The sequence below is a fragment of the Stylophora pistillata genome, chromosome 4 (genome assembly GCF_964205215.1).
Source record: "Stylophora pistillata chromosome 4, jaStyPist1.2, whole genome shotgun sequence".
NCBI lineage: Eukaryota > Metazoa > Cnidaria > Anthozoa > Scleractinia > Pocilloporidae > Stylophora > Stylophora pistillata.
Window position 1 is genome coordinate 24,300,947 of NC_142522.1, and position 10,365 is coordinate 24,311,311.

General features: G+C 38.5%; 1 protein-coding gene across 2 annotated transcripts; it reads left to right on the forward strand.

Moving 5' to 3' along the window:
* Positions 1–4,937: 4,937 nt before the first annotated feature.
* Positions 4,938–9,784, forward strand: LOC111344660 (uncharacterized). Of its 2 annotated transcripts, none has more exons than XM_088756741.1 (5): positions 4,938–5,339; positions 6,626–6,743; positions 7,025–7,159; positions 7,498–7,738; positions 9,277–9,784. In XM_088756741.1, the coding sequence occupies exons 1-5, from the start codon at positions 4,986–4,988 to the stop codon at positions 9,656–9,658; spliced, it is 1,230 nt and encodes a 409-aa protein (XP_088612867.1). In that variant the 5' UTR covers positions 4,938–4,985; the 3' UTR covers positions 9,659–9,784. The 2 variants fall into 2 exon arrangements, with proteins under 2 accessions (XP_088612867.1, XP_088612868.1); XM_088756742.1 differs by having other exon boundaries at positions 7,028–7,159.
* Positions 9,785–10,365: the final 581 nt, after the last annotated feature.

The following is a 10,365-nucleotide window of genomic DNA, read 5'->3' on the forward strand; positions in this document are numbered from 1 at the left end:
ACGGTTTAGACTGGGAGTCCCAAAGTTTTTTAAGCATGTATTCTAATATCTTATGACGATAAGCCCCCACCCACCCCACCCCACACCGTTCTGTTTTCACTCAGCGGCTAGGCAGCGGTCCGTATTTGAGGTAAACATGGCGATCCCTTACTGAACACCTTTCCTGTCGATCAGAAAATCAAAATACCAGCATGATATTGCCTCGAAGAAGAAGCAGTTGTGTTATTTGATTCGTACTTCACATTTGAGTCCAAGCTTGGGTGACACAGGTTATTTCTTATGGTGGACTGACGAGGGGAGTTTAAACACTAGTTGTGTTTGAATTGTTGGAAGAAATGGTCGCATGGGAATGTAGGAATGGTAAGTATTACGAATAATTTCACATTTTGCTGCTTCAATAGAAAGTAAAGTTTATTTGAATTGCTTTCGTATGCATTTCTGACGGTTTTATTTCTGCTCAATTTGTGTCTGCAACGCTTCATGTTGATAAGTCCCTCAAAATGGCGGCCAAACTTGGAGATTGCCGAAAATTAGGTAAGTTCGTGGAGTTATAAAGTTTTCGTAAAGGTCGGGCCGCAAAGTTTTTTTTCTTTAGTTACCTTTTCTATGGCATCTACTTCCTAACTATGTTAGTTGGATTAGTTAAGAACGCCTCACTTTTTCAAAAATTTACCTTGAATTTGATCGGTTTTCGGGTGTGTGACTTAAGCAAATCGATAGGGTGTCATTCAAGTCTTCTTGTTTCCTTGATTGAAATGTGATGTTCACGAAAGTCGCCTCCATGGATAAGATAGAATTAATATACATGGCTGTGGTATTTGTTTTTTGCTGAGTTCAGTAGTTTTTTTTAAATTGTCCTCCAATGTTGTCTCAAATTAAAGTCTTGAAAAGTGTCACGACAGGCCTTCGCTCGAGTGAAATTTCATTTCCGTAAAACTTTGAAAAATAAAGAGATCCGATCAAACGGAATGAGGTTTTAGTATAGGCACATGAATGTCTTACAACCCACAAGAAATGAGGGAAATCTGTGTCTAAAGCAAAATCGACCGGACCTCTTTTACAGAGACACACTCTTAATCTTTGGGTCTTGTCAGGGAGTGATATTGCAGAACAGTATGCAACTGCCACATTACCAAAGTCGGCCTGATGCACTGGTGGGAACAATTCAAAGATGGCCTTAGAAATCTGACAATAATCGAGTCTTGAACCAAACTTTGAACGGAACTGAGATCATTGACTAGAAGTGTTTTTTGTTTTTTTTTTTTACAAAGCAAAGTCGTTGTGTCACTGCAAGAATTTAAGTTCTTTACGAGGCAACGACATTAGTACCTTTACACTCCTTTATTACTATCAAGATAATTTTTTTTGTTTAATCACAATGCAAACACTTCACTCTATAAGGTAGCTCATCACAAGTAAATCCAGAATAAGCCAATATTTTAACCACGCTCTATGCTGTCTTTGACTTCGGTAAAAAGACTATTGGAGCAGAACTCTAAACCCGCTATAGCTAAGTGATACCTAAGGGAACTGCTATTTCCAAATTTGACCCTTCACTGAGCGTACTTCTGGGAATATCGAGAATCGATGAACCGCCCAACAGAAAAATCGAATTGTTTTATTGTGCCATTACACTCCTTTGGATGAAGGATCTAGGGAAAATTCTTAAAGGTTACATCGACGCGAACCTTTACTAAGCGGCACTGTAATAAGCGGTAACCCTGTCAGGCTAAGTGGTCGGTTTTCAAGTCCTGAAATTATTTTCCTTAATTACTGTAATTTAAAGCGGTCACCTTTTTTAAGCAATCGTGGTCACACTAACTCACTGAGTCCCAGCGGTCCCAACGGCCTGTTTTCATTGTCCTCCAATTATATTGAACGGTCCCTCAGAGCGGACCCATTCAAAACAAAACTAAAAATATTCTTATGATGTCATGTAAGTCCGCAAACCTTCCCCTTTATACTGGTTTGTTCAATGTCTCGCAAGATCTCGCCTGCACATTTTGACTTGTTATAGATTTGAACATAAAACCTTCGTCGTCAAACGTTCTCAAAGGTTACATATCCTTTGAAGAACAATGAAAATTGAAAGAAAAAAAAGAAAAGAAGAAGAAAGGCAAACAAAGTTTGACGAAGCCAGGGTTCGAACCTTTTCGTTCGTATACCTTCGGTCTCAATCATTTGCGCTAAGTACGCATAGCGTATGAACTGGCGAAATTAGCTTTGAAATATATTTAGCGCTCATTTAACGCGTGTACCCATTTTATTGCCCTTTTACCGGCTTGTCAATTGACCAATGTACAAGTTATGTTCCAAACAAGTTCTTTTGTCACAAAATGGCATCGACAGGAGCTGTTCATCGACCCCTCTGCATTTTATATCACATTGCTTTCTTTAGTATAATACTCTAAACTTATACCACAGTTAGCGCATGCACTCAGACTGCCGATTCAAACTTGTGGACAGGTCCACAGACGTGTTGCTTCGCATTTGCGAGTGTGGCAGAACGCAATTTGCGTCACAAACGGAAAATACTGGCATCTAGGCGAAATTAAACACAGTATGGCGGCCATTGTAAGGTGGAACGAACTGCCTGCCTTTTGTTTGGGACACAAGTATACCACAGTTCCAAAGCGGCGTTAAACTTAGTCAACACAGGTTGGTAAGTACAAAAGCTACTCGGAATTGAATTTTTGGAAATGAAATGAAATGTTAAGACATTCCGTTACAGGATCTGGACAGCAATTTAAAGCCTCAACGAAATTTGATCTTTGAACTTACCTCACTGCCCCTTCCCACAGCGTTTCAAAAGCGTTTGAGAGTACTCTTGAACTGTAGTAAGACATGGAGTTATACCATCATCAAGTGAGAACATTATATACCATACGATAATTTTCTTCACCCATGACAACTAACTCCACTCCATCAAAGGAAGACTGAATAGTCCTCAAAATGGTTATCAATTATACAAAAATGATGAAAGCTTGATATTAGATAAAATTCACCTAAGAAATATCTTCCTGATTATAGTCAGACCTAAAATTTTGCTGTCAGTCGTCAAAAACCCTTAAATTTAAACTCCAACCGTCGGAAACGGAAAAGAGTCAACCGTCAGCCGTCAAAGCTACCCCCCTTCCAATGAGACCCTCTAATTAAGAAAGATGCTAAGTTTTAAGCTCGGGAAAGGTTCTTTAGACTTCTCATAAATTTAGGTAACACGCTGTGCTTACTGGGAAGCATGCATAAACTGACCAACAACTTGAACAGAGCAGTGTTTTCTCTATCACTTTTAAATTTTTAAGCAGTCTAAACATTATTTTCTGAATTTGTTTTAACAGCTGTTTAGCTCCATTTCTTGTTGTACTTCCTCAATATGTCTCACTTCGGGGCATTTAGTCTATTTTTGACCGTCTCGGCGGTCACAAATATTCACGGAATTTCCACAAAATATCTCGCGCATAGCTAATTAGAGGGTTCAAAATTTGTGTAGAAATGCCAAGCGATTCCAAAAGTTTCGATGATTTTTGAGTGGACGAATTTTCCGAACTTGTGCCCACCATAAAATTGCTAGGTCGGGAATGTTTGCGAAGTTAAGTCGACAACCTGACGATTTCACGATGTGCGCAAGATCGGAAAATTCGTACACTAAAAAACTGAGGTAAGTCTTGGAATCCTTTGACATTTCTTAAAAAGCATTTCTATACTTCACGAGTTGAAAGAATCGTATTGTTGAAATTCTGTGAAAATTTCTGACTGCTGGGCTTTTAGTCAATTTGAGACGGCGCCTGACTGGCAGGAACCAAGACACCGCCTTAGAGCCTGTTCGCACTACGCGAGATTCTGTTTTGCAAAAAAATCTGTCAACGCGAAACCATTTTCAGTGCGAACGATTTTTTTGACCCACCCAAAAGTAAGATATGTAGCGCTTTTACACAACTAGAAATCAGAAACTGAATTTACATCTGCCGAGTTCTATGCCCATTTACATGCTATACGGTGTCGTGAAATGCAGCTTTACAAAATTCGCAAAACCGCAGCGAGTTCGAGATAAAAAATAATAAACTTTTGCAGAAAAACGGACTGATGTAGAAACTTAGGAAACGAATACAAGATATGTATGCGCCACTTGTAATACAAGTAGAAAACGTAAATTGAATGTGCATCTGCTGAGATCTTTTCCATTTACATAGAAGATGGTTTCGTTAATGAACCTTTAAAAATGCCACCCAGAGTCCTTCTAAAGTGAAGATCGTCGACAGCACGAAACTTGGCTTAAGTCCAGTGAAGTTCACTATGTTGTTTAGGGAATGTTTCCTTTGGCTTAAAGTTGCTTTAAAATGTAGTTACAATGTTATGTGTGCATCAAGTTTTCTTTAGAATTCAGGTTGTCGTTTAAAATATGCAGGTCGAGTAACTATTAAACACAGATGGCATTATCAGCCCGCGAGCTTTGCACCCTGTCGCGTGATATATTTCTTTTCTTAAGGTCTAGTGAATTTGTTCACAAAGGGAGTTTTCCAGAAGTGAATGAAAATTATCGTATTTACATAAAAGACTAAGCACTCCCCCATCAGCGCATCGATGATCAGCGTAACTGTTCCCGCCCCCTGCAGTGTAATACGTTTTCTGCCCAATCTTTCAATTAACGCGTTCCTTTTCTGTCGAAGTCACGATATATTTCCATCGAAATGCACTTTCATAGCGAAACCATAATAAGCTCCAGTTTTAATTTCAATTTTCTGCACCGTTTGGGATTAATTGACGTTCTCTCGACCAATGAACACTTTTCCACAAATTGAAAATCTTTATTGATGTTATTCAACACTGTACTATTAAAAATCAATTATTAATTTTCATTTCCAAAAGTTTTTTATACAAAAATCGACCAATGAAAGAGTTGTATATGTTAGTGACGTGTATAAACTCGTGGCTGAAGACTTAACAAACCCAATAAACCAACGCGTATTATATTGAAGGTCTTGGTAATGGGACCTAAAAACGCTCATCCGTTTGTATTTTTTCGGGGATTGTTGCTCTCTGCAGTTTTTATCACTGCAATAGAGTCATCCACTGTTTATCGATCAGCATACTTCTCAACGTTGGCAGATAAGCAGCTTAAAGGCTTCGTTGTAAAACGGTTTAAGTCTCCCGGCCAAATTTCGTGTAGTCAATCTTGTTTGAAAAACACCTGGTGTACTTCAACAAACTTCAAGCTTGCTCCTCAAACTTCTGATGGCGAAGGAACTTGTGAACTAAACAAGCACAATAGGTCTGTTATTAAACAAAACACATATCTGCAGTTTGAGAATGGTGTCGCTTTCTCAATGCTTTGGCTTAAGGTAACTAATAGCCTAAAATACCTCATTCATACATATATTGGACTATGTGAGATCTTGTTGATGCGGCTGCAGTTTGATTAGCAGATAAATTGTTTGTTTCAATTTTGAAATTTACCAAGTTTTGTGTTTTCAAGTTACTAGTATTTCGTTTGCTAAGTGAATGGACTCATTTTGGTCGAAGTCTTTGTGGCTACATTGGTTTTTAGCAAATGTCTGATTTTCAAGGGGGGAAATGGGAAAGTAATGATCATAGCAGAATAATTGAAGTTGAGTTAAAATCCATTTCGATGAGGTTACTTGTTATCATGGAATATCTGAGATGATAGGCGCGGTATGATTGATAAACGAACTATTGTTGCTGCATGCGCACAAGTTAACCCATGACTATTTTGTAAAAGCGATAGCCCTCACTTTCTATCGATTTACCGGTGCTATAACTCACTATACGAGGTGTCATGCAACTTTTTATGTTTTCGTTTTTCGGTTTCAATTTACCTCGTTGATATAGAAAAGGTTCAAGCGAGATCTCTGTACTATCCTTGCGCATCCTGAGTACCATGCGGGCGGCATCAGACAAATATTCATTATCGATTATTTATTTTGAAATGCTAATCACTCCAAAATATTTCCATTTGAAGTTTAAATTAGAGCTGTTTTTATGAAAGCGAAATGAATTTTCCTTGACAATGACATAAACTGTCAAATGATGGGGAAATACAAAAGAACACAAAATAGTCTTTGTTTCTTCGACGAAGGGTAAACCCGATCTTGAATTAAATTATTCGGTACACAGCTGGTATGAGTCATCAGTTGTGCAAAACTTCTAATGGAAAGTATGTCGTGGTATTTGCCATGCCAGCAGCGAGTGGTTTGAAAAACGTTATTCATTATGATCAGAACCAAAGAATTTTTCTCGCTACAAAACACCTGTTACATGTGTCGCTTATTACTTTAAGCAGTAGCCGAAGAAAGAAGACATTGACTTGCTTTTGTCATTCTTGCCAAGATGTGTCTCTAGTGTTGGCGTATGAAATGAATTTGACAAAATCTATGATCTTATCGCCTGATATTCAGTCTATGAAGTAACATGTCTGTTCCTACGACAAGATATGGTACCACTCGGTCTAGGATTCAGAAGCCATTCTTTTTTCTAAGGAATCTGATTTAAAAAAATCAGAATTTGAAGCGACAGCCGAAACTCTACTTTTTAATGACTTCAATGTACGATCATATTCATGTTCTGATCAGGTTTTCACGACGCACTGTCTGTTAATGCCCCTTTTTAGGGCTGTCCAACAACCAACAATTGTGAAAATGGAGGTGCATGTGTGTATGACGAGAAAAAACAATCCTATTCATGCCAGTGCAAGCCCCCTTGGACCGGAGAAACTTGTACTGATCTGGGTAAGAGGCAACTTAGAACGGCAGAATAGAGATGGTAAAGTAATGTAGGTCAAGGATAATGGAAAAATATTTGTCTCCGTGACCTGGAAACAAAGAAACCAATACAGAATAAAACAAAGCGTTAATCGATATAAAATAATAACTGACAAGAAGAAGTCAAGTCAGTCCCACGTCTATAATGTAAGGGTCTAATGTTTTTTGAAATCTCTTTACAATAACGTTGCTTAGCACGTTTAGCAAAATCTTATTGACAAGTCTTAACATTATCTTATACTCCCAAGAAGTTACTTGCGACAGTCATCCGTGCAAAAACAATGGAACTTGCACAGACAGAGTCAACGAGTATAACTGCAGCTGTGCGCCAGGATTTTACGGGATACGGTGTGAAAAGATTGAAGGCCTGTCTTGTTCAACAGGTTTGTAGAGACGTGAAACAGATTAAAAATCCGATGTATGAATCCCCTAGATTTTGGCAAAAGGATTTGGTAGTTTTTGCAATTGAGACGCTTTTCGCATTCAGAATTCGTGGGTTCTTAATAACAACTCAGTCTATGTCTTGATATCAGTTATGTCTTGATATTTCGTTTTGAATTGTTTGAAATCTACTTTATCGTATTGTCAATTATTTCAATGTTTGACAAACAATGAAAGGTACTCAATCCTAAACCTCAGTCGTAAAAGATCTCTTAGAAAACGTGTGTAACAAGATCTCTGGTCGCACCAAGATTTCAGTGTTTTGCTTTTTTTTCCACAGCTTATCGGATAATTTTTCAGGAACAGCTTTCCACCAAAAGTTACGCCAAGAAAGAAAACGCCACTTCATCCAAGCTCTCGGAATTTACCGTGTGCTTTTTTGTTAAAAGCAAGGATATAAATTCAACGAGTTCCCAGTGCCTCTTCAGTTACGCAGAAGCTTCTCATATAAAAGGAAATGGTATTTCTATTTTCTTGAATAATCCAAGAATTGATGTCATGGTGGATGTATCGGGATCACAGTAAGTGATGTGTAAAACAAAGCAAAAAAGTATTAAGTAAGTAGTTTTTGTATGGCACTCGGACCAAACTTGTTTATCTTCCCGGCTCAGTTCACCTAGAAAAACATATTGCTTGTCACCATTTCCGTGGAAACAGTCCTTTTGGCAAAATACCGACCAAGTAAGAAGCGATCATAACGTTCCGATTTGCTTCAGAACTACCTTGCCATATAGCAGAGTCCCTCATCATGAAATAGCAAGCACAGCGATCGAAAATGCTTAGGAAATGCTAGAGAATTGTGACAAAATTGCAGTAATTTCTTTTTTTAGAAATTAAAAAGGGATCAATGTAATTTTGCGTTGCGTATAAATAAAACAGTGGATGCATTGCTTACAGTAATAATTGAGAAAAAAAAGTATGATTTTTCAGGGATATCGAGCATTTCTAGTAAACAAATAGAGAAGCCTTGACTTAGCCCTGTTCTGTTATGAAGCACGCAGGAAGCGGCCAGAGCACAAGAAAAGGGTAGGGAGAAACACGAGACGTAGTCGAATGTTTCTCCTCACTTCTTGATCATGAGTGAATTCACAGGAACAAGTAGATTGCTCGGGATGACGGCGCCGTAATTTCGGCTGCTGTGACTGAAGTGACTGAATTCTGAGTAATTTCTGAGGCTTGCTTCACTTCGATAAACACAGATAATAAGGTACCCGCGATGGATATGAAAATGATCGCAGTCGCTCTGACTTCGACATGATTTGTTTAGGTACATTTTCAAGTTTCATCTTTCCTGTTTTTTTGTTTTTTGTTTTTGATTTTTTTCCACACGAAACTATTTATGCTCTACGAGTGTTGTCTGCTTTTTATTTTTATTACGGCTCAAAACCTTCAAAACTCGGACAAACCATTTCGCTTACTCTCAGTGAATTTTCGCCTTTACACACGTTATAATGATGCAAATTACGGCGCTTGGCATGTTTACAAACCTTTCTTTGCTTCTTCTGTTGTAACTTGCTGGCTCGCTTATTCCGAAATGTCACTTTCAATGAACGAAAAAAAGCTACACATAGTTCAGAACGGCAGATGGCGAGACAGTTTTAGCTGAGGTCCCTGTTCTGTACTCTGTTAGAGCACACCCTTTAAACCAATGACAGCGTGTGTCGTATATTCGAACTCTATTATAATAGTTATTATGCCCTCTCAATCAACTAAATTGATAGAAGGACTGGGCCATCAAAGGAAAATAATTTGAAACACTTTTCTTCGCACTGCAAAGTAATGATAATCGCAATGGTGATGATAAGTGGTAAAAACAACAACGATAGTAATGACAAAAACTATGGCTATAATAGTCACAATGATAATGATATTTGGAGAGGGATCTTGGGTAAATGAAATTTGCCTTGCCTTGTAGTGTTTCAGCCACAGAATGAACTGTCTTACAACTTAAGCTTATAATCGATGAACTGATGAGTTAATGGCAGTTAGTACAGAAAAATTAAGTCTCTTGAGGACATGAGAATTTTCAACGCACATTTGTCTATGATCATTTTCTTAGTGGTACAGACACCGGAGTTAAGATAAATGACACCATGTGGCATCACATCTGTGTTACCTGGAAAAGTACAAAAGGCACCTGGCAGCTTTATCTTGATGGACAACTCCGAAACAGTGGAACAGGCTTGAAGGAAGGCTACCAGGTTCCATCCGGCGGAACAGTCGTTATTGGACAAGATCAAGATACAGTTGGAGGGGGCTTCAACATTGAAGATAGTTTTGGACCGGGTGAGGTGACAGAGGTTAATCTTTGGAGCAGGGTCCTGTCAGCGAGTGATATTGCAGAACAGTATGCAAACTGCAACATTACCGAAGTCGACTTGATGCACGGGTGGAAACAATTCAAAGATGGCCTTACAAATCTGACAATAATCGAGCCTTGAACCGAACATTGAGCAGAACTGAGATAATTTTTTTAATTTAATCGTAATACAAACGCTTAAATCTATAAAGTAACTGCAGTAAACCCATTAGATGTAAATCCGAAATAAACCAACGTTTCAACTACATTCTATGTTATCCTTGACTTCCGGTAAGAAGACGAATGGAGCAGATCTTTATACCCGTAAGCTAAGTGATGCCTCAGGGACCTATTATATCCAAATTTGACTCGTACTTCTAGGAATATCGAGAATTGATGGACTGCTCACAGAAAAATCAGATTGTTTTGTATATTGCTATAACACTCCTTTGGATGAGGGATCTATGGAAAATTTGTGAAGGTCACAGCGAGGTGAACCTTTATTAAGCAGCACCGTATCAAGCGGTAACCCTGTCAAGCTAAGCGATCCAATTTTCCAAGTCGTTTTTCAAATTCCTTCCCCTATTTACTTTTATTTAAATCGGTTACGACTACACTTATTCACTTGAGTCCCAGCGGTCTCAACGGCCTGTTTGTATCGTCCTTTATCTGTCGTGAACGGTCACTTACAGCGGAATCATTCAAAATAAAACTAAGAATAATCGTATGGTGTCGTGTAAGTCCGTTGACCTCTCCCTTTTGTCGGGTTTAGCTCGATGTTTGCTCAGGATCTCGCCTCAGCAATGGTCTTAAAATAAGTGAGGAGAATTTGCTACCTTTCCATAATCA

What these genes read in the sequence shown, in the direction of transcription:
- LOC111344660 (XM_088756741.1), top strand. Translation starts at nt 4,986, where the DNA reads ATGGGACCTAAAAACGCTCATCCGTTTGTATTTTTTCGGGGATTGTTG. An exon ending in TCTCAATGCTTTGGCTTAAG is followed by an intron (nt 5,340 to 6,625) that starts GTAACTAATAGC and finishes GCCCCTTTTTAG; the next exon opens with GGCTGTCCAACAACCAACAA. An exon ending in AGAAACTTGTACTGATCTGG is followed by an intron (nt 6,744 to 7,024) that starts GTAAGAGGCAAC and finishes TATACTCCCAAG; the next exon opens with AAGTTACTTGCGACAGTCAT.